The 26,510-nt window shown below is 38.1% G+C and overlaps 1 protein-coding gene and 2 long non-coding RNA genes across 8 annotated transcripts; 1 reads left to right on the forward strand and 2 right to left on the reverse strand.

The window, feature by feature from the left end:
• Window positions 1-842: 842 nt before the first annotated feature.
• On the forward strand, window positions 843-3,013 carry LOC141045798 (uncharacterized). The gene is made up of 2 exons (XR_016504751.1): window positions 843-2,161; window positions 2,694-3,013. It is a non-coding gene; the product is annotated as an uncharacterized LOC141045798 (long non-coding RNA).
• A 5,295-nt stretch (window positions 3,014-8,308) lies between these two features.
• On the reverse strand, window positions 8,309-9,337 carry LOC149988369 (uncharacterized). 3 transcript variants are annotated; one of them, XR_016504753.1, is made up of 3 exons: window positions 9,121-9,337; window positions 8,807-8,868; window positions 8,452-8,638 (listed from the first exon to the last, which is right to left on the reverse strand). It is a non-coding gene; the product is annotated as an uncharacterized LOC149988369 (long non-coding RNA). The 3 variants fall into 3 exon arrangements; XR_016504752.1 differs by having other exon boundaries at window positions 8,309-8,595; window positions 8,833-9,122; XR_016504754.1 differs by having other exon boundaries at window positions 8,309-8,638; window positions 8,833-9,122.
• Window positions 9,338-9,865: 528 nt separating this feature from the next.
• LOC112286556 (guanine nucleotide exchange factor SPIKE 1) lies at window positions 9,866-25,099 on the reverse strand. Of its 4 annotated transcripts, none has more exons than XM_024528525.3 (32): window positions 24,405-25,099; window positions 23,169-23,930; window positions 22,264-22,350; window positions 21,953-22,115; window positions 21,716-21,819; window positions 21,370-21,482; window positions 21,192-21,247; window positions 20,977-21,074; window positions 20,694-20,831; window positions 20,127-20,447; window positions 19,701-19,988; window positions 19,375-19,542; window positions 18,861-19,052; window positions 18,617-18,660; window positions 18,315-18,387; window positions 18,016-18,177; window positions 17,577-17,684; window positions 17,342-17,379; window positions 16,849-16,996; window positions 16,497-16,623; window positions 16,084-16,277; window positions 15,749-15,879; window positions 15,537-15,612; window positions 15,156-15,266; window positions 14,796-14,978; window positions 14,407-14,544; window positions 13,905-14,090; window positions 13,353-13,700; window positions 12,774-13,106; window positions 12,436-12,621; window positions 11,243-12,220; window positions 9,866-11,054 (listed from the first exon to the last, which is right to left on the reverse strand). In XM_024528525.3, exons 2-32 carry the CDS (start codon window positions 23,277-23,279, stop codon window positions 10,800-10,802), a joined length of 5,658 nt encoding a protein of 1,885 aa, XP_024384293.1. In that variant the 5' UTR covers window positions 23,280-23,930; window positions 24,405-25,099; the 3' UTR covers window positions 9,866-10,799. The 4 variants fall into 4 exon arrangements, with proteins under 4 accessions (XP_024384293.1, XP_024384292.1, XP_024384290.1 ...); XM_024528524.3 differs by having other exon boundaries at window positions 16,849-16,999; window positions 24,405-25,088; XM_024528522.3 differs by having other exon boundaries at window positions 21,367-21,482; window positions 24,405-25,088.
• Window positions 25,100-26,510: the final 1,411 nt, after the last annotated feature.

Here is a 26,510-nt window from a genome sequence, read left to right on the forward strand (position 1 = left end):
CCAACCATGTCATTATTCAAGGCATTAGCCATGGGTTTGTTGTGGCTAAATTCATCCTTGTTGAATGAAGGATTGTAATAAATATTAAAGCATAAAATCACACACTGTGTATTATAGTGTGTTAACAAAATACCACAAAGCTAAATATGTATTGAATTGTAGTAGTGATTTTATTCGTTTATTTAATACCTATCATGGGTGTTTGTAAGATTATTGCAATAATATCACGTGGATTTAATGACATAGGGTTAGTTACACATGTTTTTAAAATAATCAAGTCTATCAACAACTCCTCAAGTTGATCCTCGTATGTAGTAAGTAAAACACCCTGATAAAATATTTCATGGATTCTTCGACAGAAATCCAGAATAATCTCACAAGAGGGGCCTGAATTCCCATATGCTTCTCACAGACATTACAAACCCAATTCTAAAAATAAATAATAATAATAATAATAATAACTTACTCAATTGATAAGAAGAGTGATTTTATTTCATTTTTATTTTGCAGGGTTGTCGGGTTGCAAACAAACGTTATATTCTGCATGTGCTCTCGAGATATGTTTACTCAATTGTTCATGGCGTCTTGAATCTCAAGTCATTGATTTCATAGACTGACAGTTTACACGACCCCCGAATAAGCAAACAAAAATAGGATTCTGAAAAATGGGTTTACTGCTTCTATACACACACAATTTAAAACATCATGTGATAAAAGAAATGAAAAAAATTGGATATTGAATAAACACACACACACATACATACATACATATATATATATATATATATAGCGAGAGAGAGAGAAGATTTTTTTTTTTTTTTTTTTTTTTTTTAATTCTGTTTTCCTTCTCCACCCTGTTCATAGATTATGATGGACACCCTTTCTTTTCTTTTCTTTTTTCTTTTTTTTTTGTACTTTTTTTTTTTTTTTTTTTTTCTCGAATGTGGACACAGAATTACGGTGTGACGCCGGGGAATCTCCGAGATCCAGAAGATTCCTACGTAGTCAGGAAAACTGGGCCGAGCGTCAATCTTTGTGACTACATCTCCCGAGTCGCACAGGACTGGATGGCAAGCAGTTGCAGCTCCGTCGCGAATTGCGATTTTGGGAGAAAAAAATAATTTTTACGATTGGCAGGCGAAAGAGATAACTGAATTCCGTCGTCCGCCCTGCTGCAGCGCTCATTTCGTGGCTGGCCCGGACTCCTCGAAAGCCGATGTGCTACAGAGACTGGAAAAGCGCATTCTCGAGGTGGCTTTCCCCATTGAAAGGGATTCCTGAGCGTGCGTGGCCTCGAATCTGCATCACGTATTTGGTCGATTGATCGGACGCTTCCTGGTCCGATTCCTGTGAACTAGCGTGTCAGATTCTCACAGGCGAACCCATCCCCACCTTGCAACAGGCCTGTGGCTTCCAAGTTGTTCCGGAATCCATTGATTGGTATCGTATCTCCCCCCCTCGCCCCCAACTGTTGTTTGCTTGCGACGCGAGCTCTCGATGGCATCTAGCTTAGTTTTGCTCGCCGAGGGGTCGTCGTTGTCGTCGTCGTCGATGAGTCCATGATCTCACGTGAGGGTTCCTCCATGATCGCAACCCTAATTCTGTGCCACACACAGCGAATGCCTCTCCAACACACACGCGCGTGTGAATGCGTTCAGAAAATGACTCTCTTCTTCTTCTTCGTTGTCAAATCCATGTCTTGATCGTTCAGTAGATTTCGTCTTTTGATTTATTTATTTATATTTTACTTTTTTAGTTCTTCAATTTCATTATTTTACAAAATTACGAAGAGAATAGATAATGGTTCAATTTTGATGAGGTTTAGACAATGAATCTTATTATGTTTAAATTATGTTTATTGCCATAAGTATGCCATAATTTTCTCTGAGTTACTGTTATTATTACTATTTTAATCCAAATTTTTTATGCCTAATATATTTTTCTTACTATGCTCAACTAAATAATTTTACCCTATAGTAATTGTTATAAGCTTAACATATTTTAGATTTTTTGGTTATAGCTTTCTTAAACATGAATAAATCAGATGCCATCTTAGATTTCATCTATTTTACTTTTGAAAAAAGTTATCATTACATTCTAAAGTATCAAGTACCAAGAATAAAACATTTATCTCTTATAAAAGAAGTATTGTTTAACTCAGGTAGATTATTTTTTAACTCTATGAGTATATTAAATTTGAAATACAAGGCAGTAGACCCTTCTGCTATTACATTTATTCTAATAAAATTATAATTTAGAAAAGGTTTTTAAAAGCATCATGTGTTTGAAGTAAGAATAGTTAATAAATTTCAAGATTGTAAAGTTCCAAATAAATATATGTACGAACATTTTCAAAGATTCAATATGATAACCAAGGACTAAATCTGCTATTGTTAAAAACAACAACTAATTTCAATCATGTTACTGCTTTTTATGTTTCAATCTACAAGTGCTTTGGTTGAGCTATAATCATACATTATAAATTTCATATATATTACATGTTTCTACACAAATAACATGTTGAAAGAATTTTATTTAATGTGTGTGTGTATATATATATATATATATATAGATATAAATATAAATAAAGTATTTGACTGATTTTTGTGCCAATTATATTTCTCATGTTTATGGTTTCAAAAAGATAATAAAATCGTATAACCAATAAATAAAAACTCGAAACAAGCATACAGAAACCTCAAAAGGAAAGGAAATCTCAGGAATAAGTAAACCAGTCCAAAAGGATGAAGGAAAGGGCGAACGTAAAGTCTGATGCAGGCAAAAACCAGAAGAAAAATGGTATTTTGAAAGGAGGGTGCTCGTAGTAACTGGGAATCAGAAAAGACTATGGATGACAAATAAACTGGTGGACTTGTTGTTTACTTAGACGTCAATATTGACTTTTCACAAACAAAACGAGCGGACTGCACAGAAATACACGAGGATTTCTCAGATTCTTGTTTCACTTGTAGAATGTTATAAGCAAGTTGAATATAATTTCCTCAAAAAACAAGTCATTTGGGTGGTTAGCATCAGCCTAATCTACAGCAGTCTGTTAACGATGTAAATCTGATGATTAACCCTTTCTTAAGGATACCGTTGAAGTTGTGAGTACTTGGGATTGTACACAATGGAGCACGTGCGTCATGGCTTGCACATTTTACTGAAAGTACGAATGCCAAAAACATCATTTTTGTTTCATTTTCTCAAAGATTGGAAAATGAAATCTGATTGCTTGCCCTTGCAATTCCACCACAAACTATACTGTTGGGACAATGTTTGGGAACAAGTCCAGGCTACGCAACCTCTGAGAATTACACTGTTCGAAAGGAACAGCAAATTGCACACATGTTCTCTGCTCACATGAGTCCTCAGGTGACATAGACATCCGCCTTGTGGTTTATCAAATACAATATTTAGCTTGAAAAAGGGCTGTCGTCGGAGCAAAAGGTTGTATCTAAGATGAGATGTTAACTTTCTTAAGTTTACAGCAGCTGCCTTGGAAGCTTCAGCAAAACAAAGCCTCGTCACCCACATTTCGCTTAATATAAATTCAATTTTAACAGGCTTGGATAAACTTCATATATGTCTTACATGCTTGAAATTCCATTTAAACCTATATCATGTATTTTGTCTTCTACAACTTCATTTTATTGTGATTTCTCTTTCTTGAATGTATAGTTTATGCTGTTAGCTTCCAAGATCATATTATTGCAAGAATTTCACTAAATTAAAAAGTCATTGATATTTGTATTGATAAAGTTTGTTTTGTTTTGTTTTTTTTTAGCAATGTCCAATGATACTTCTTAGATCTTCACATATTGAGCTCACAAATGCATCATCATTGTTGGAACTTCATCCTTGCTTATCATCTAATATAGATGATTGTTGTAGGGTAGAACTGAGATCCATAATTAGGGCCAAATACTTAGCTTCCAACATGGGAATCATTTGTACTTAAACGTGTGACACAATAGTCGCAAGGGTAAGCAAGCATACTCTTTAATTATTATTTATTTTGTTTTCTCTTGATATTAGAGCAGAAGTTCTTCTCTCTTTTGAGTGTTTTTTCCATTCATTGCTTATTTTTTGACTACAGATCTGTATTTCTCATCTTGATTCTTTTGGCATCTTTTTTTGTTTTGCAAATGATAAGATTTATATATATCTATAGAATTAATATGAATAACCTAGAAACAATCTATTTGAAGGAGACTATATTGATAAAACCAAAGAATTATAAATATTGGGCAATTACACTTTAGAACATTTTTTAAAAAAAGGACATGTGGGACCTCATCAAACCTCTACCACCAACGAGCATTTCAAAAATAATAGCTAATTCATAAAGAAAAACCAAAAAAACACCAAATTATAAACATTTTGAAGTGAAACAAGTTGGCACCAAAAGAAAAGAATAAAAGTAATACTCCAATTATTCCTAGTTTCAAACTTACATCATAGTATTATAAATGTTGCCTATGTAAGAAAAAAATGGCATTTCTTGAGTATTATGTTTTATATGAATATGCTATTAAATATTATGGTCTTATTGAATCAATAGGAGTATCTTTATATATGCAAGTAATCAGATGTCTCTATATTGATGGAGAATATCAATAACATCTTCCAAGATCTCAAGGCCATGAACTAGATACAATTCAATAAAATAATAGTACATATGATATTAAACTATTGCCTTGCATGTTTAGAAAATTAGTTTTATAAATCCAATCCAAAAAAGATATTTTGAATTTACAAGCACTAGAAAATATGATGCATATAGAAAAAATAAGCACCATTATTCAACAACTTCATTAAGCACTTGAAGTACTTATTATGTAAATTTGTAATATCTATAGTTAGAAATTTAATAGGAATCACACATCCAAGTATATTGGATTAGAATAGAATCAACAAATCATAACATATTGTCAAAATTCTAAAAGCCAACCTTTGATATGCTCCATCATTTGCTATCATTGTGAAAAATCCAAGCATACTTTTTAGTTTTGCAAAGGCTCCATATCAATGCCCTATTAACAATACTCCATAAATCCTTTCTATTTATATAAGAACCATAATTCAAGAAGAAATTATAATCCAACATATAATTACAATAATAGTGTTAGTTCTACATTAAACTTCAAAATCAATCTTACAAAGAAATACTTTGATAAACTAAACTAATTAGATTTATTTAGTGGTAATGATGTCCTTAATGTACTAGAAATACTCACAATCAGCCAACCAAATAGATTAGATTTTGGCACTTCTACATATTTCTCAGGTAATTATTCAACTTTTAGTAAAGTAGATCACTTGAATGGAATCATAGTAATATCTTAAAGCAAACATTCTTCTATGATAGCTTGAAAATGATTAATCAATCTATTCTTACTCAATAGTGAAATAAAACCCTTAAAAGATGTTTTTTACACAAAAATATATTCTTAATAAGATAGATAATAGACTAAAGAAAGCTATACATATTTAATCTAAAAAAATTTAGTATTACATCCCTTCAAAAATCACACCACATAGTAGCCAAATGTTCCTTGGATCAAACAAATGGACTTTATAAATTTAAAAAAATTAAATAAAATTTTAAGTAAATTCCTTAAAAATCCAGTTATCTCTATCATATCCACTTATAGTGAATTCAATATGTAGTCAATAAAATGCACCATCTCCAACTAGTCACATAACACTTGAGTTGAATATTTTAAGCAAAACCAAAAATAATCAAGACATATAAGTTTTAGAAGCCTAGCTATATTAACTTCACAAGATTTACCAACCAATATATCACATTTTTTCATAAGAAGCCAAAGTTACCTTACTTATTATTAAAAAGAATTAATCCATCAATTTTTTAAAAAATATCCCTTATACTAGCCATCAAATTAGTGGCTCTTATTTATATAGATATTTGTGAACTACTTCTCGTAAAATCATTGATATATTTCAAATATTTCTTTTCATTTATAAAAAATTACAATAGGTACTCTTAGATATACTTTATGGCCACAAAAGATAAAATTCTTTACAAATTTTGGTAGTTCCATATAATGATTGAAAAACAAACATTGTATTGCATAATATGTATGAGATTCAATATAGAAGCAAGTTCATATCAATTGAATTCATAAATTATCTTCAATAATATGGTATTATTTGATTTCTAAGTATAGCCAAAATATGTCAAAAAAATATGCTATCTAAATAAATAAATAAAAAAAAACATACAATATTAAACAAGGTTTGAAACATGCTTCTGAGCAATAGAGTCTATGTCTTTCTTCAGACAAAAGTAACTCATATTATTCTTTAGCTTGTGAACTTCAGCTCTACCAAATTGAACTAAGACCACACTCTCCCCTAAATTTTTTATTAGGAAGAAATCCGACCTTGGCTATATTAAGACATTTGGATGCTTATGTTTTGTTGAATAAAATCATTAACAAAGAAATAAATTAGAATTTCAATCCAATCTTGAAATCTATCTTGGATTGGATGATACCACAAATATATACAAAGTTTTTTTTACCTACATACAAGAAGATACAAATCACGCATGATGTGTTCTTTGATGAAACTCAATTTCACAAAATAGATCTAGCCAAATTAACTTTTAGCATGAACATATCAAATAATAGTTATTTTTTATCTTCACAAACTTTGTTCCTTACTTTCTTGACCTCAACACAATTAACAAATGGCCAACAAATAATGACATAAATGACCTATATACTGATAAAAGCCTACAATTCTATAACCTTGCAAATTATTGCAATCTAAAACAACAAAGAACTCATGATCTTCCAACACAATCACAACATACTAAAAAGCACCTTTCTTAGCTCCATAATTAATTTTGCAATCTTTTAGATCTATCAATCAAGCCTACATTTTTCAAGAAGTAGCTTAAGATGAAGGCTGGTGGAATTCAATGATCAACAAAATCAAGTCAATTTACATCAAAAATGCATGATCACTCACTTCTCTTTTTCTAAAATATTAAGCAATTTCTACAAAATGGATGTATATAACAAAAATAAAACTCAATGGTACTAAGCAAAAAATAAATAAATAAATAAAAATAGACTTAGTAGTTTGCAATTTTGAATAAAAAGAAGATCTTGACCATGAAGAGATTATTGCTTTGATAGTCAAGTAGAGCACCATATGCATGCTACTAGCTCTTTTGCACAAAACAAATCATAACTTTATCACATGGATGTGAAGATTGTATTTCTTCATGGTAATCTCAAGAAAGAAGTTTATATTATATAACCTTAAGATTTTGTATATATATATATATATATATATATATATTTTCATAAAGCCCTCTCTCGCCTACAATAAGCACCAAAAGCTTGATATGATAAAATTATTTCTTTCTTATAAAACTAATGCTTCACAAAAGAGAAAGGTTACTATAACTTTTATATAATTTATCATAAGGAGAGGATTTTCTTCTTAGTTTTCTATATACATAACCTTCTATTCATAGAAAATTGCATCAAATAGATAACTTATTTCAAATTACAACTTGAATCAAAACTCAAGATTTCAAAGTGATATGACACTCTATCTCAAGACTAAAATAATCAAGGTACCACAAGGACTATTTATGACACAATGGAGCTATGTTATATGGGAGATTTGCCACTTTGGCCTTCAAGGGTGTCAAATTGTTTCTGCTTCCATTATTGAGCAACTAAAACTCACACTTGATATGCATGAAGATACTATTGATCCAGCTTACTACCAATCCATAGTTGATAAGGTCATACAACTAAGTCATTCATGACCGAATGTTTCCTACTCAATTAAAATTGTTACTTGATTCATGATAAAATCACAATTACTATATCTAATAGCAAAAAAAAGAGAATCTTGAGAATCATTAGCCTGTAGAGTCCTCTACCTTACAAGTTTAGCTACAATTTTATCAAACTATATTGACTCAGATTGAATAAGAGACTTAATTGATAGACAATTAATCAATTGACAATGGAGTTTGTATTCAAAATGAAAGTAAGTTCAATGATTTGGCTTTCAAAGAAACAAGCTATAATTGCCCTCTTTTCATCTAAAGTTGAGTACATGGGCTTGTCTATGGCATCTAGAGAATTTGCTTGGCTACACAAATTCACATACACCTTTGCACTAAAAAAATTAAAACCAATACCAATCTTTTGCAACAATGAAGGGAGTATTAAAATGACAACAAATCTAGATATCAACCCACTTACAAAGAGCATAGCCACACATCACAACTTGACAAGGGAGAAAATAGAAATGGAAGAAGAAAGTTTGATTTGATTTATATGCCCTTTACAGAGTAGCCGACATATTCACCAAATCCTAGGAGCAAGGTCTATTTGAAAAATTCAGTGCAAGATTGAACGTCATCCTTATTGGAGAAGCACAATCTTAGCATTTGGAAATAATTGCACTACCCTGCCTCTTCTTCTCTAGCCTTTGCTTGTAGCTGTAAGCCTCAACAGATTCCACTCCGTAGTTACAAAAATATGACCCTGACCACTACTCTCTTCCCGCTCCATCGACACAACAATTTTTCAGCCTCTGTCATCCAACCTTCCGAAGCTTGAGACACCAACCTCAATGACTGAAGTAGTCAAAATAGCTCATCATTAGTTTTAGGATCACAGATAAGATTTGGAATTAACACCTTATGGAGGAGCTCCACTGGCACCTCACACAAATAGAAAGCCGCAACTCTAGCCTCTTCAACAATCTCTTGGAATATAGCATCCTCAGAAACAAATTCACTTACGACATGTCAAATCTTTACTCCAATACCTGTTGGCTCCTTCAAAACCTCCGCACTCACTTGCACTGAAACAAAGGCCACATTTGATCGATCAGATATCGATTGAGAAGCATAATGGTCAAAATCTACCGACAGCCGGATCAGATTGTCACTCGGCAAGCGGCTCTCCTGCGACGAACACGCCATGCTACTACAACCTTCAAATCCATGTATGTAATGGTTTTGGAAAAGACTTGCAGATGAAAACAGCTCTCAGTTTGCAACACCATTATCTAACACCGCGACTTCATTCTCAGAAAATAAAAGAGCACACTCACAACCCAAGAATTCGGTAATGTTGTAGAATCAATCTCAGAACATCACTCACTTTGAATTTGCAAACTAAATTTCCTGGGTCATTCAAAAATATAAAATTAGGGCTCATAGGTCAATAGCCAATTTCGTTAAAAGCTTCGTAGATGATTTTGGAGAGGGAAGATGTTGGAGCTTCATCCCTACTTATCATCTAATATCTAACATAGATGATTGTTGTAGGATAGAACTGAGATCTAGAATTAAGGCTGGACAGTCAGCTTCCAGCACGGAAACCATTCGTATTTTAACCTGCAACTCAATAGTCGCAGGGGTAAGCAAGCATACTCATTTATTATTATTTGTTTTGTTTCCACAACCTTAACAGTATGTTTTGAGTGCTTCTCCGTTACAAGTCACAAGAAGTGTTTTCACCGAAATGAACTAGTTACAATATTTTACATCCATCGATAATATTGAACACACCAGACGTTGAACTGGAAAAATATGTAGCACTTGAATCATCTATTTTTTCCTAGTGATAATGTATCAGACTACGCAACTTGAGGATTCAACTCAGTACTTGATTGCGGTCAAAGACACAATTTAGGTTTACTTTGATGCATAATAACAGCATCAAAATTGAGTGCAGAAGCTATATTTGCCATCAATACTGCTTTCATTGACAAGTTAAAAATTGATACTCATATGAGAGCTGTTAAAGATCAAACAACAAAAATATTCACTTTCTTACCCATCATACAGGTTGCATTGACAAAGATTTGACGAATCAATCGTCTTTAAAATTGCGAAAAATCCAAGGAAGAATGTTACAAATGAGCTAGCGAGGGGAGATGCTTCAAGTTACAACCTTTCTTATGGCGTATTAATTGAACGCGTCTCAAAAGGAGTGTTACGAGTTCTACCCCGTCTAAGCTTACATGAACATAAAATCTGCCACATGCTCGAATGTTAAGAAAAGCCACGGAGCCTGCGATGGTCACTTACTGAGAACGGTACCTCCCTTGAGTTACATTGGGCGTCTGCCCAAAGCATGCTCGTGGATGGTGTAGTCACCTGCTAAACTTGCTCTGGTCTAGATCTTTTCTTCCAGGATTTTTGCAGATTGGACTATATAACTATTGAATACAACAAATCAGTATGACATGGTCCCAAATTGAGGGCTGAAAATATACATAAAAATCTTTGAGTCCCGCATTTGAGGGACTACACCAGTGCGCGCATGGAGTCTATTCCCCCAAATTCGATTGCCACAGATCGTTAAAAATTGTACTCCTTGCAAGATAATAATACCATTTCTGAAGCCTGAAATAACGCAGTTGGTGTGCAAATCGTTTGAGTATAAATCCAGATGATATTTAGGAATGGAAAATATCACCTGAGATGAACTATCTCTTGAGTGTCGAGAATACCAGCTTTAAAAGGCATGAAACATCCGAGTGGTCAGCTCCAAAGCTCCAACCTCTGTACATGAATGGAGTCACCGCGCCACTATGCATGGTATGGCTTTTGGCTGATATTAACTAGCTTTCAATCACGACCGCTCTGTTTTGAAATGCACGAACTGGAACCCTCATTTGTACCATCCTTGGGACGCAAGCTGCGACTCCTCCGGGAACCCATCAAGTCAAACACAGAGGCCACTTTCCACACCTAGGCAAAGCTCACATTGATCTTCCGGCTATCATAGCTCTGATAAAATGGCAGGAATGTAATGGGAAAGCTCGGCTGTTAGAGACTGAAAACCAATGACAAGATTTGAATGAAAATCTTGATCTTCCTCTCCAATTAACCTGGCATGAACGCGAATGGCCTTCTTGCATACAGCCATAAACTCCATTAAAGCAGAAATTAGTTGCTGAAGCTCTTCTGGCCGAAGCTTGGGTGTTGGTTCCCCTGACAAGAACGCAGTGCACACTCCAAGAACTCCGCTATTAACCTGAAATGGAAAGACACGGCAAACTTTAGTTGCTGTAAATTGAAATAAGATCAGACTGCGGCAATCCAAAAAATAAGCAAGACACTGCGTCTCCTGATAATTAAAACGCCAGTAAGCTTTAACACCTACAAATGCACGAAAAGCCATAAATGAACATCATTCCAACCAACGCGTTCTGCGCAGAATACCTGGACTGCCACGCTTCCTTGCAATATTCGTTGCAGACTTTGCAACCGTGGTGCCTGGTCGCCATCCATTCGGTCATGCTCTTCGAGTTCTCCTAACAAGGCTTTATAGCGGCCCTCAATCATGCCAATAGCGTTCTCAATGGGCGAGAATTCACGGGACTCTGATTTGATGACCAACAAGCGATTCACGAGCGCAGGGAAAGGTCCCTCAGTTTGCAAAATTGTTCGACGTTTCCACTGAGCTTCTAACCCTCCCTGTGTTCGTCCATTTTTGGTAAAAGGAGTATCGAATAAGAAACGATCAAAAACTCGTGTGGTAACTCTTGAGATTCCTTCCGAGGGTTTCCTTTCTTTGCGGATATCTAGATCCTCATCTTCGAGGACGGGATCAACAGAGGTAATTTGCAAATAACATACTCCAGGTTTAAGATCTTGGTCACTCACTTGACGGGAATCAGGAATGATATGCAATGTTTGACCCCCTTCGACAACTTTGGACTCGTAAATGGTTCCCATTGCTTGCATAACATCACCAAGACGAACATCACGTGCCTCCCTGTAGACATACTCCTTCCGGTCCATTTTCCCAAACTGCTTGCCGTAGAACCCAACCCTGTAGTATGTTGCGTCCTTGAACGGAATGGGGCTTGCTTCTTGCTCTTGTAAAGCCTCATAAATGCTGCACAAAGACGTGTAGCATTTTGATAATTGGCCATATGATCTTCGGGCCTTATGGACAGGGATAATAAGCTCTAGAATGTCAGCGCAAAAGTGAAAGAGCTCTGCTTGAATGAAGAGCTTGTTAGCTAATTGCAGGTACTTTACAGCCGACTCTACTGTCAGCTTGGATGTGCCATAACCCTCTACTTCCGCAGAAGCAGCCTCACCAACAACAGAACCTCTAAGCATTGGACAAATCTTGCAAAGGGCAGCCACATGATCTTTACCCCATACATTGTCCTTCTGCCCAACTATAGCCTGGAAAAAATGTAAAGTAGTGAGTGAGCAAAGCACGAAACAAGTCCTCGTAAATAACTGGACTGTAAATCAAAAAAACACCAGCAATTCAATTTGAATGCTTAGCAGGTAAAGGAGGTAAGACTACCATCGACTGAAAGAGCACCAAAATCAGACCACACAAACCTAAGAACAACAAATCCAAACCAAAATCAATCTAGGTTCATCCAATTTACCTGCATGATAACACCTGCTACAGCAACTGCACACTGAGCAGCTTCTGCCCACGATTGGTTCTGCTGATGAGCATCACATAGATATAAAAGCCACATAATATGCAAATCTGGGACGTTTCTATAAGCCCAAGCTAGGCCATGAAACCCTTCAGTAGTGGAATATTTATCTGTCATCATTGATGGTGCCTGCAAAATGTCATAGATGTGCCGATTTAAAAACAGGAAAAAAAAACTGTATTAAGAGATGCATACTTAAAATCAAATTTGCAAAACAGCAAAACATGAGCTTAGCAATGGAGGCGATCGTTTCCGACAAAATACAAGGTTAGAATACATACCATTAAGGCATGCTCAGTCGCTGCATCAAGTGCTTGCAAAAGAGTCTCCGATAAATCACTAACTTCTGACCACTTCCATAAATCTTCACCCTGGTTGTTAACTCTAGCCTTCAATGCATCTTCGGGAAGACCGCACTCACGCAATAAGTCCTTGCTATGAGAAGGCATAGCTATTAGTTTTAAAGAGCTCTGAAGACGCTGGGCTTCACCACTCTTTTCAAGTCCACCATCCATTTTTGTTTGCGTGACTTGCACATCGGACATCAACTCTGACAGAGTGATAGTCAGCATAACTCTCAGCCTTGAGATGTTCTGAAAGAAACAGAATGAAGTCTGCAAGAAAATGTACATTTGTCAAAGCTCGTTCCAAAAAATTCATATTGTGAATAGAACAAGCTTCAAGACAGACGAAATAGACTCATTGACGCCTAATTACAGCCAGCCTTGCGGAGATTAAACCCAAATGCCAACACTTAAGTCTGGTAAATTACACAGTTATCAGTAATAAAAGGCAGCAAGAAGAGCCAAAGGCGTTGCGAATTTCTAATAATAAATGGAACCAGTATGGTGAAAACTTACGCGAACTAGAATCTGAAGTCCCACAACTGCCATTTTGCGAATAGAGTCGTTTCTGAATACAGCAAGGCGCAGCAAATGAAAAACCACTTGTTTCAAAAACCTGTCGTTCTCTCGAGTAATCAATATTGACCCGTGACTCTTGAAAAGGGTATTGAAAACTGGCAGAAAAGCTTTCCAGAATGGTAGAGGCTGGCTGTGGCTTAAAAAGCCAATAAAGATGGTTGTGATACAGTCAAGCTTGACATAGTCCGTAACTACCACATTGCCTGCTGCAGCATCCATGAACTTCTCTACAATTTCCAATATCTGTAGGGTCACGGAAGCACTAAGGTTTTCCTCCCACAATTCCTGAAGTTCCAACATATTTCCACGCAAGTATCAGAGGGAATGCTTTTACAGCCGCACTAAGTAAACATCAAGAATGAATAAACGAAATTTGCAAATGAGAGTTGCATCTTAATGCAGTAGTCCACACGAAAACCTCTACAGAAAAACCACTGCTAAAGACGAAAGAACTCTACAACATATAAAACATCATTTGAGAAAACGTACAAGTTTGTGTCGTAGCATAGGATGCAGACTAGCACGAAGTTGTGCACTCGTTCTTCCAAGGATGTTGCCTGGGCCTAGTCCCTGCATTGGAGTTTCTCGGTATGTTTGGGTTGGGGAGCTCATTTGTGGACTAACCCGCTTCCAGAAATAACTACCATTGTCTGCAGTGGCTGGGGCGCTTGACCACTGCTCACCAATACGACAAAGGAAGGCGCACAACTTAGTGACATCCAAAAAAGGATGTAATAACTAGGATTCGTTTCTGATTGAAAACTAAAACTTACGCATAAGAGGTTATTAGATTCAATAAACGAGAATCGAAATAAATACTCAGCAAACGGGCAATAAATATGTCCATTCATATTACAAAATAACACAGAAGGACGCAATTCCCAGTACATACAATAAAGAACGGGCCGCGGGAATCACAATTATGAACTAGACTCATCGGAGTGAATGTCAAAGACTGCATCAACCAGCTCAATACATGAGATGTGCATACCCGACTATCCTGACGAGAAGCTTCCGCCAAGAACAAATTAACAGATGGTGATAATTTTTCTGTGTACCGGGTACTTCCATCACCTTGGTCAGACAGTGGCATGGCACCCATTAACCCATCAGCTCCAGCCTTCTTGTACTGTAATATAAAGAAAACAAGTTCATAGATGAGTATTAGCTTGCATAAGTTTATATCTTCTCTGATACAAGGTGCATGCCAATACCTCACAAAGCTAGTTCCAAACAACAAAGTGCAGGATTTTAGCATTCTGATACGTGTTCATACAATGATTGCCAAAAATAAGTATGTCAAAAAGGAACGCAGATATAACACCAATATGACCACTAAGGATATCACAACGTTACAAAATATTCAACTGAAGACCAGACCTCAAACAAATTCTGGCAGTCTTCAAGCAACTTGAAAAACAGTCTTGTTTGGGCTGCACTTTGTTGCCACGTCTTGATCAACGTAGGATCGTCTAAATGATGAAGATATTGGAGCATGCACACCAATATCTCGCGCTTCTCCGGAGGATTCAAGTTGTAGAAAACAGGCATTTCCTCGAGAATCTGTATTTCAAACTTTAAAGCTCTTAGGGAAGTTGTTTGGATTTTTTACCCTAAGGTACTACCTACTATTCCACTCTGGACTCAAATTGAGCGTGTAAATTTGGCGACATTAAAAAAGAAATAAACAAAACAAAATTCAACCTACTTCTGTAACGCCAACACGAGAGGACAGCTTACGTGAGTGATCAATGGAAAATAGCGTTGTGCAATGTACAATTTGTCATCCAAAGTTTGGTATCGGGCATCGTATTCGTGCTTAGCCATGAGGACAGCAAGAGTCCGAGCAGCCTGCGCAACTCCAAACATGAATTGGAATCAGTAAACTGCTGCAAGTTTGAACGCGTACGTCCACGTTTCAAACCGAAACGTGAAGCAATTAAATTACTTACAACAAAAGATCAACAAATTAAGAAGCAATACTATAAGATTGTACAGCCAAAGATTTCAGTCGAAGTGGTACAGATGAAATGCTCTAGGTTGTTGGGTAGTCCGACTCAACCACATTATCTGTATATGATAAAATTCCGCAACAGAAGGACAAACAAGAATTGAACATACTTTGCTTTTCAAAATGGTATCCCCATGGTCAAAAGTAATGAAGAGCTCCTGCATCAATATAGATGCGAGATAGTTTCTGCATAATACCATCAATGTCAATTCGAAAAATTAGTATTGTGGGCATCAAAGGAAAGGGTTCATCTACTAATAAATCAGAATCAGCGGTGTATAATAAGCAAAATTATGAATTTCAATCACGATGGTTTCTGTACCTTTCTGAAGGATCCCGACCAGGCATCTCTACAAAGAGATCATGATCAGCAATGATGCGAAGAAAATTCAGCTTACACTCATGCAGCATAGATTGACAGGCACCACTAAATTTATCAAAGTACAGCGCCACCTGAATAGGTAAAAACAACAATAAAAAACAGGAATATGTAGAGGTCAAACTTTCTTTCACAAAAAAAGATGAAATACCAGTTATCTAATTCAAATACCTTTCACTTTCAAAGGATAAAAAGTCACAACCAGTCCATTTTCTCCCAACTAAGACAATCAATACCAAGTCAATCGAAAAAAACATAACAAAAGCACAGGGACGCACCAGCTGAAAAACTTGTCTAGGTTCAACCACTGAGAGAAGATCATAGCAGAAAAAAGCTATGCTACTATTCAGACGTTTTGCAAGTGCTAGACCCTTCTTACAGCGGTCGTAGACCTCTGTAAGCAAGCAATCATAAAGCTGGCCAACACTTTTCAAGACCTCGTCATTAAGTTGCAAAGGCGGTAAATCTTCGCCTGCGAGGAACAGTCAAGCGATGTCAAAGTACACCCGAAAGTACGACGGAAACGATGCAAAAAATGCTCATAGCCGACAATGCTCTATTGACCTAAAGAATGAAAAATTCGAAAACTGAAAGTGTATACGCACACATTGATCTAAAGGTGGGTTCAATGCTGCGTTAATGGCATGCTACTCCACAAAAGTTTTAAGCCGAAATTCAAGACGTTCAGTACCGGGAGGAAGATTCTCAGAGTACTTGCGGGCCTGCTCAAGTGCCATGGATTTCACAATGAGTTCAAGAAAAAACCATGACATTGATAATACGTCGTCGTAGACAGGGCCTACCCTGTAGCCTTTTGCCTGCAATCGACAATTGCCAATTAGCATACATGGGCAAGAATGGGTCGTGCTGATTTTTCAAACTAACTTAGTCATATTATTAATATGATAACCACACGGTATGACTTACAACAAAACCGCTATCAAATTAACACTGAAAGACCACTTAAGCAGGATCATAAATCGAATAAAGAACACACATGTAGAAAATAAGGATTGGAATGACGCAACAGAAATATAGCACACCTTACTGCGAGCAAGGCTACGCCAGACACTACAAAGGCCTGGATACACAGGTTCGGAAACACCTCCAAAATCATCAAAGGAGTAATCAACATATTGCACCAAATACTTGTTACGGTCTGCTCCTACATCTGAACTTTCTTGTTGTACCCTGCTAAAAAAAGAACATTGCAAATTAGTTAAACCAATTTCAGGAGGACTTAGCAACACCACTCATTACAGAAATGTCGAGGACATTCATGCCAGAAAAGTATAACTGAATTCAGACATATCAGGAAGAATTACGATCGACACCCCTTGGTTCACGAAAACCTTGAAAAACATGAAGTTCACGACAAAACCACCGGAAATTGATTAACTCAATCGGTGTCTTTTTGTGCATTTTAATTTACTGCATTATTATGCAGCTTCAATAAGAATAAAGTCAAACCGATGATAGTTACTTTTAGATAACGAGCAGTTCTGAGGAGTATAAGCACTGAAAGAAAAATCTAACCTTGAGATGATGTTCACCATTGCCCGGAATGCAGCAACCTATCAAATAGATCAAGCAAACAAAAGATCACAAGAGGTTCAAAACGCAAAAATATTATAACCCTTATATGGCATTATGAAATATGAAGTTCAAAAGTATCGAAGACGTTATCAAACTAGGCACCCGAAAAACAAAACAAAACAAAAAACAAAAAAAAAAAAAAAAAAAAAAAAAAAGTAAAGAAAGATAGGTAGACCTGAAGAGTCTCCCCGCCGTCACCTATCATGCGAAGTAACATGTTCAGTGAAGGCAGCAGAAACTGCAACATGGCTGATGGCTCAACATGCTTCAACCCATTAATTGCCTGCACATTGAGCAGCATCACAATTTTTATGAAATTCAAACTAAAAAGAAAAGGGAAAGAACTTAAACTCCAATCGTGTAGAGAAGTAAAATGAGTCACTATAGGTCGTCAAAAAGATTCAATTTCACCAGACATACATGACCAAAATGATTCAGGAGCATGTTCTACCTCAAGATGCAAATGCACACAAGATTGTTAACATACAATAAATCAACAGCTACGTAATGCAAAAGTACAGAATACATGCAATAATCATAAAATTAATTCTACCGCTTGTTACAGATCAAAAGCTAAACTATATGTTCTTCACAACTGAGCATTAAAATCCTACCTCCAACAGCTCACTCCCCAAAGGCTGATTTGTGTGAAGGACATATCTGTCATATTCAGCAAAGAAATCTCGGATTTTATCATTCACGGCGTAAAGAGATGAACACAATCTGGAACGAAGCCTGAAAACTGCTTTCCCCTCGTCCAGTAATTCCATTTGTTCCTGAAGAGAAAAACAGACTTGAGTTTAGATCATATCAGTTCGTCAAACTTAAGTAAGATAGCAAAGAGATGCTAAGTTATATGACCAAAGATTTCATCCACAAAATCATAACATAATAGAAGGATAAGAATTGGAACCTTAACACTCTCCTCCAAGTAATGAGGGAGGAGCTCTTTTACTACGGGTAAAGTACCATCTAGCCGTTGCACCCTGCACCACACAAAACCTCACATTGAGCGGACTTCATGAATTTGAATCGAGAAGTCCATACGTCGAAAGAAGCAAATAGTCTTGGAGAATACAATCGGTAAAAAGCTGAGAAAAGAAGAGAAACTGTTATTATACAATAGAGAAGGATAGATCAGGCATGTCCATCCGATAGATTGGGACAAACCAGATGCTAAGACAGAAGAGCATAATAGAAGGGTTAAAGGCTTACTGGACACCAATAAGCAAAGGAAGAACTGAATATCCAACAACAACCTGGGACACAAGCAAAATTTCACAATCACAGTAAGTAAATCACAGGATGGATGAAAAAAAGAGCGAAATTTCGAGACTTCAAACGAAAACACAGCACATAAGTGCTCATGGAAATTTATCTAAATCACAGGCACAAATGCTTGGCAAATAGACACGAACACTTCATAAGGGGGATGGAAGGTGAGAAACATTTGACTTACTGGCTTCGGAGCCTCCAATTTCATCTGAAGATCGACATGAAAGAAGGTGAAAAGTAGGTGATGCTGTGGAGTGATCACAGCAGGAAGGCGAATCTTGAATTCATCGTGAAAATGGGGAGTTTTAGAGTTGATATCAACTTGAGAATGACCGTACTTTTGCATGTTATTGTCAGTATCTCTTGGATAAAGAGCCTGCAATATCAGAAAAAACATAAGGAAGCCATTTTTCAAGAACAAACCAACTGGATTCGCTTCATGGATTCAGTCAATGGACGAAATCAAGAAAACGACAAATCAAAGAAAGTATCAACTTAGAAACGAATTCTGTTCTTCATCAAATTCTTCAAAAATCTGGCTTTCCTTGCGGAGATATTATAAGCGAAAGCCTTTTTCCAACCCAAGGCACAAAAGACAAGAGTGACGAGTCTGATACTTTCCCAACCCATTTATACTGAACCCCTTCGCTTCCTTGCTTATGAACACGCATGTGCGGTATTCAGTGACAAGAACTTACTTCTAGTGGAGGTTTTCGAATATCGTAGTCGTCCTTACGAAGCTCCACACGTACAAACAAATTTCGCTTCTTGCTGAGATTCAAAGTTTGTGGATATATATACAAGCAATGCAACATCTGGGACATAAGGTCGCCTCTATTCGAGGTTCGAAACTCAATAGCTTTGAACTGTATCACCAAAATCGACAAATTTACTCATTAGCTTCTGAACAAGGAGATCCACTGGAGGTCGTCATGCATTGCTACGACGAAACTTAAGCAAAACCAAATTTAGTAGTCAAAGTCATTGCAGACGACAAGATGACAACTAGAGTTACGAGATGTACATGAGGTCGCAGAAATTCGAAGCTGTTAGCGCTAGCGGAATGCGCAAGTCGACGCTTGTCCATGGAACTCCACTTGGGACGTCCACTGAAAGCTCCCCTCGATACACCAGAAGAAGCCTGCGGTAAATGCCTGGATAATGAGGCTTCTCTACCCTCCCCTTCAATTGAACTGTTGCTAAAACTGCCACATTCAGATATAGCGTCTTGTTCCACTTCATCTTGTGATACCCTTTCTACTTCAAGACGCAGGGTAGCCTTCACGGGTTTGTGCGCTAAACGTTTCGGATCCTGTGCGTCAACGCAAATGCGGATGTAAGAAAATCGAGCCATCCCACAATATGCTGAACATAATATCGGATGGAAAATCATAAGATACAACACTACAACTAATGAAAAAAAACACAAAGTGGTTTACACGGTACACACCAGCAGAGTCTCCTCCATATAGTTCTCCTTCACACGATTAAGACCAGGAACATCGACAAGGACAGGCTCATGTTGTCTAGTATCATGGTGCTTAGAATCGCCGGATGTAAGCAACTGCCCGTCAATGTCAACAGCTGCTTCCATCAGGCCCGACCCCAATAAACTAGAAGGTAATGGACTGCTGGGTGAGGTGAAACCGCCTACTCCTCCTGTCACACTAGAATCGAAGAGCGACACAGTGGCCCACGCGAAAGGTTCCCTAAAAGGCATCACCCGTGCCCAGACTTGCAGCTTTTGCTTCTCTCTCTCTGATAAAAATGCCTGAAGTACATACACGAAAAAATATCAGAATTCTGAAATCGAAACTAACTTATTACTGCAGATTCAGATTCATGTAAGATAATTCAGATTCAGATTCAGATTCACAAATTTTAGATTCATCAGAACAAATTTCACAAATTGAAATGCATTTTTTTATTGATATGAAATGCGCATACAGATTGAACGACTGACTTGGCATGACTTAAAATCTGAACAAGGGAATCGAGATTAAATCTGTGAACTCACGGGCTCTTTGCGAGTATAAACAGAGGGAGAGACTCCTCCTTCCTCAGTCACATGCTTCTCCAATTGAATGAGCAAACATATGGCCGGTGAACCAGCTTCCAATGAGAAAAGCACACTCCTCTGACCTCCACCATTATCCTATCAAAAGATCATCGAATATGAATGCACTTCATGACTAAAAATTAAAATGATAAAAACCATCTTGTTAGTATAAAAAAATCTCATGCGGGTAGATTTTATTCATGACAAGATAAAAGAAATTTAAAAAAATAAAAAATCGTACATCTTGAAACTCTGAGGGAAGAAATCTGAAATGAAAATCTTCCGAAAGCTTTTCGCGCTTCTCTTTGTTGTACAGACACATTGTTCCATAGACAGGTTCTGCACAAACCACCAGAAACTTGAAGCCGTACGTCTACATCATGTACAAACATGGGGTTCTAGTAATATAGAATAGTTATCAACTATTGAGATGCGATCTTTTAGTACCGAACTTACCAACAAGCCCAGCTTGCATTGTGAGCGATACAAGTTTCACTGAAATTTTCAATCCACTGCAGCACAACAACCAAGACGGGTCCGTATAAGAGTTACACCCCCTCCATAACAATGCAAACGAACAAAACAAATTGAGTCCAAAAAAGACCTCAGTTTAAATCCAAATGCTACTGACAACCTCGTGGAGAGTGAAGGTGGTAGCTCTGGTGTTCTTTGACCGTAGACAGCGGATCTCTCGACATGCCAGTTGAAAACAGGATAGTAGCATGGTAAAGGAGGCCCTCCATAGTGCTGCAAGGCGAAACATTCGCTGTAAGTAATGTCGTTAACATAACAGAGACATAAAAGGCTCGGGCATCGAACACCAAAACCCACTAAGAATGACGAACTAAACACACTCCGAAGAAAAACTGCTTAAGTTAAAGACCGAGGTACACGAACTTCAGCTCTAAGATTCTGAGTAGCAAATACAACCGAAAAGAAACCAACGAGTTTTTGATCAAATCTAGCCCTCAGTTGAAAACCTTTTTCACATATGCAGCATCTGGATCACTTCTTAACGAAAGCCTTCCTGATGTGCTGACTTCTTCCTCTTCAGCATCCCGGCCCCTTGCTGCAAGACGCAACTCTGCGAAAACGAAAATCCCGGTACAGAAATCAATCACTGAGAGAGAAGAATAGAGACAGCAATATTAACAAAAATAAGTTTCAAGTACAAATGCAATCGATTTAAAAGGGAGAAATCTCTCCTCCCAGCTGACCTGTCTCAACATCTGTATCAGGGCCTTCGAAGATTTGTGGCTCGAATGCAGGAGGGGGTACAGCATCGTAACGCCCATATTTATTGTCGTCTTTAACCCACTCTGCTTTGTAACTCTGTAATAGCTCCTTCAAATGAGGCCAGCTGTCCAAATTTCCGCTCAGCTGCACCACCCACCTCCACAGTCAAATGCGAACGATCCAAAAGCACGAACATTAGAAAAGAGGTTACTTGCTACAAAAATGAAGACCTAAGTATCATCAGTGGTATCCGACTATGGAAATCCAAGTCAATTCGTTATAATATTCTTACCAAAGGGTCCAAATCCAGGCTCTGACTAGATGATCGGTGTATGATGCGCTTGAACCGCTGCCCGTTAACTCCATTTTCACTCACGCCCTAAACACCATTGAACAGAGATGAAATACTCAGTAAGAAAATGCTTGCTCGGGAAACAGTCTGACTACTAAAGCGATTACACCCCGTTAACATAGACCTCACATCCACGCCGAAGCTGCGGCAAAGGTCGACAGCTTCGACGGCGCATCAAGCATGATTAACAACCACAGGCCTTTTCACGAAGCAAAGACTTCTAAAAGTTCAACTAACGTAGTAATTCCCAGATTGATGAAGAACGTCATAGATAGAAGACACTTTTCATACCAGAAAATATCCACAATCAAACATAATTGTCACACGATATATCCTTCGTCTGTTGGACATATTCCACTTAGTATGATAGCGCAACTTAATCAGACAAACGTAGATGACCTGGAATTCTACAATCGAGCAAGTCTCGTGTGGGCTAATCAGCAAATGAGAACATCCCGAATATGCGAATAGATTAGCGATAATATGCTCCGTCAAGATGCAGACTAAGCACAGTTTCGAATGAACGAATACGAACAGTGCCATGCCGCATGACCGAAATCACAATTGTGATGATAAGAGAAACAAATACCGGTGAAATACAAAAAGCCGTAATGAAGCAGCAGAAGCCACTAGCCATGTAATGCGACCTATAAGAATTTATCCAGGTAGTTCACATACGTTTTCATCTTCGCACTAGTTGAACAAGCTCTAATTCACAATAAATACTCGTCGTGAAGGTCTAACTGTCGAGAAAGAAAGAAAGAAAAAAGAAAAAAACGAGTCATTGACTTTACTACAAGATTCGAACTTCGCAAAGATGAGGGGAGGGATTATTGTGGATTCACCGTTCTCGAAGAATGAATGGAGAGGCTCGAAAAACCTTCATAATCTCTGCCGCTGTCTGAAAAATAATCTCGCCCGCTGAGTTTGCCAGAATCCATGCTGGTTAAAGCCATAGTAACTCCCTCGTATCACAGACGTCGAACGCGCCTCAAAGCAACCGAGACACGATCAGGTTTGCTTCGGCACAGAAGTCTGGCCTTGCAGGAACAATTTCAACGTCACCTCGCAAGCACCGCTGGTTACCAACGCAAACCTTTCATACTAACATTCCCATCCAAGGATGAGCAAAAAACAAGATAGCACCAGTCACGTTCTAGCTCCAGTTGTGTCTCCTATCCTAACAACACTAACTTTCCATTCTGGATACTCCCATAAATTCGTCCTGGTCACCAGTAAGTGAACTTCCTCTTAATTTTTTCTTCCAGCCGAACCAGATCGCCATGAATGATGTAACATTGGTCCATTCTTCCCGATAAAAGCAGGCAAGGAACGAGGATTATTATCCTCCATTCGCGCCCTACGTTGTAGTCTGTAGTTGAGCAATGTTGCACACTGACCTATAATATGTACGCCCTTGGATGCTTGACAAATGGTAGAAACATTCAAAAAGCCTCCACATTTCAGAATGATATTGCATCACATCATCCATTCACAGCAAATACAACGAATAAGAGCATTGTTATGAACATGTCTTCACTTGGATCGCGGACATCCTCGAGATGGAAATTATAGAACATGGAGTAAACCCCGCGGTTTCTTGCCTCCTGTTCAATGACAAGCCACGAAAACTCAGAATCGCAACATCAACTTCCCGCGCTGCTACTAAGACAGCTTCTACCTCGATTCAAAGGCCACATTGCACTCGCACACTTTTTCTAGAACCCCTACTCTACAAAATTTGCCAGACATTCCTCTACTGCCACGATCCCATAGTCGAAGTGATCAACATCATTTCACTCGCTTCGACAGCACTCCAAAAGGTGAGATCCAAGACTGTAGTAGCACCAAAGCCCCTTCAAATGCGAAAGATAAAACAGCTTGAAGACTCAAAACACTTCATTTCCCTTTTTTAAAATGTGTTCACGCACACAACAGTTCCTCCGTCATAATGAGCGACACGGCATTCCAAAAGCTGCTATCGTAAACAAAAGCGCCGCACACCTTACCGACACAGATCCAATGTCTCAAGGGTGCGTGGAAGCAGCCACATTCCCTGTGCCACCGAAGTGAAAACTGACCTAGTAAATGTAAAGAAGTGACCCAAAGTGTCACAACCAAAGAGTAGATCTGCGCGCCCGCACTCCTCGTTGTTCCAGAACTATGAAACACAAAAAGTGCGTGTACTGGCTATCTTCCGAAAACCCCCCGCGCAACCAGAGACAGCAACCACGACGCTCCCGTCCTGAGATTCTCAGCACCGATGCAACGTGGATTCAGAGAACCACCTTTCCCCTATCTCTCACGACTTCCATAGGCCGTCTAACAACACGATGCACTTCCGTGGCGTCACATAAATGAAGGCGTCATCATCACCCCGAAAGGAACCGAAGAAAGCCATCAACACCCAAGCGCACGCCCGCCAGCAGCTATTCTCTTGCGGTACGCAATTCCGCCCTACCAGCATTGCACCGAAAACACAAGATCTTGTGTTTCCTCCTCCATCATCATCATCGCCATCATCATCCTCATCATCCCCTTTGAGAAAGCAAGCGGCTATGGCGAGAGAGGGAGGGAGGGAGGGAGGGAGGGAGGGAGGGAGGGAAGCGTGTGTCGCAATGATCGGAGGGAGAGGGGGAGAGGAGCGGGGAAGGGCGTCTGCGATGCCTGTGGACTCGCCTCGAGCCGATCCGAGCCCAAGCCAAGCTTGCCGCCCGATCTTCACGTTGAGAGTGCAGGGCCAGCGAGCGAGTCCGCTTACCGGTAATAGTGACTAGTGAATCCCCCCTCCCTCCCCCACCCCCCCTAGGCGCTATATAAAGAAATCATCCCCTCCCCGGGCGCACATGGGCCGTCCGATTTCGATGTGCACGATTGGGGTCCGTGCGATGAGGGAGGGGGGCTTGCTTGGGATGGGATCTCGCATCTTCTTCTTCGTTCCCTCCCTCCCTCCTCTTTCTTTCTATCTGTCTTTCTAATTCTTTCTTTCTTTCTTTCTTTCTTTCTTTCTTTCTTTCTCTCTCCCTTGGTCTCTCTCTGTGTGTGGCTTCTTCGACGGGTTTCCACCATCGTTACGGGGATGGGTGATTGATGTTGATCACGAGCTGGGCTAGCTTAGCTGCGACACCCAGAGCCAGGCCCCCCTCGCCCACGCCTCGGTGCTGTGCCCACATTGCACTCTCTCTCACTCTCTTTCACCAGCTTTGCTTTGCGCTGTTGCCACAAAGTATGGAATTTCTCTCGTAGCCTGGCCTCCTTTCATAACCTCTGTCTCTATCTCTCTATCTCACCCTGCTTCACGCATTTCTATAAACCCGATGGTCCACAATAAAACTCCCTTGGGATGGTGATGCTGATGATGCTGATGATAATCGATTCCCTTTGGACCTGTCTTCCATTCCAAATCACTGAAGTACCATCGGAATGCGTTGAAACTGGATTAAAATATATTAAAATAAAATAAAATAAATGAGGAATCTCTGGCACTGCCGGAATGCATCCGTGTTCTTCAATATATATATATATAGGAGCTTTTTCTTTTGTTTGATCATATACCAATGCAATGATATGACGAGTTTAATTTCTGTTGTTTCGAAAAACAAATTGTGGAAAGAATATAAATGCATCACAAAATGAGGTTTATGAATTACCAGGATATAATTCAAAAACTGAAATTCTGTGTTATAGAGAAGCAATGAAATAACTTGTAATCAATGATGCATCAATCACTTCAAAAAAATTGTCATTTTTTAATTAAGAAATGTGTGTGTTTTCTTTCTTGCTTGCTTTTTTCATATGGATTACTAAAGCAATCAACCATTAGAAACATTAACACCTTTGGCATTGTTTAGAAAGGATTAACTCTTGAAAACCTTATTGGAGAAAAAATAAGTGAAAAATATATTATCATATCGTAAATATTTAAATATTTAAAAGATTCCACATATGTCCCAATCAAATCATAGAAAAGAAGATTTGGTCTCAAAATTTGTAAAAAGATCCACAAGGCCAGTGGGGTGGTTTTCTAATGAAAGTTTTTTATGGGATAAAACTTCTTTATTATTGAGAAAAAGATATACTAATTCTCATGAAAACATCACACATAAACATAAATAATAAATAATAAATTTTTCTCAACTTTTGTGGTATGCAGTATTAAGTCTTCAGAAGTTTGGCAAAGCAAGTGA

Source organism: Physcomitrium patens, chromosome 9, assembly GCF_059467195.1.
Source record: "Physcomitrium patens ecotype Gransden chromosome 9, ASM5946719v1, whole genome shotgun sequence".
Taxonomy (NCBI): Eukaryota; Viridiplantae; Streptophyta; class Bryopsida; order Funariales; family Funariaceae; genus Physcomitrium; species Physcomitrium patens.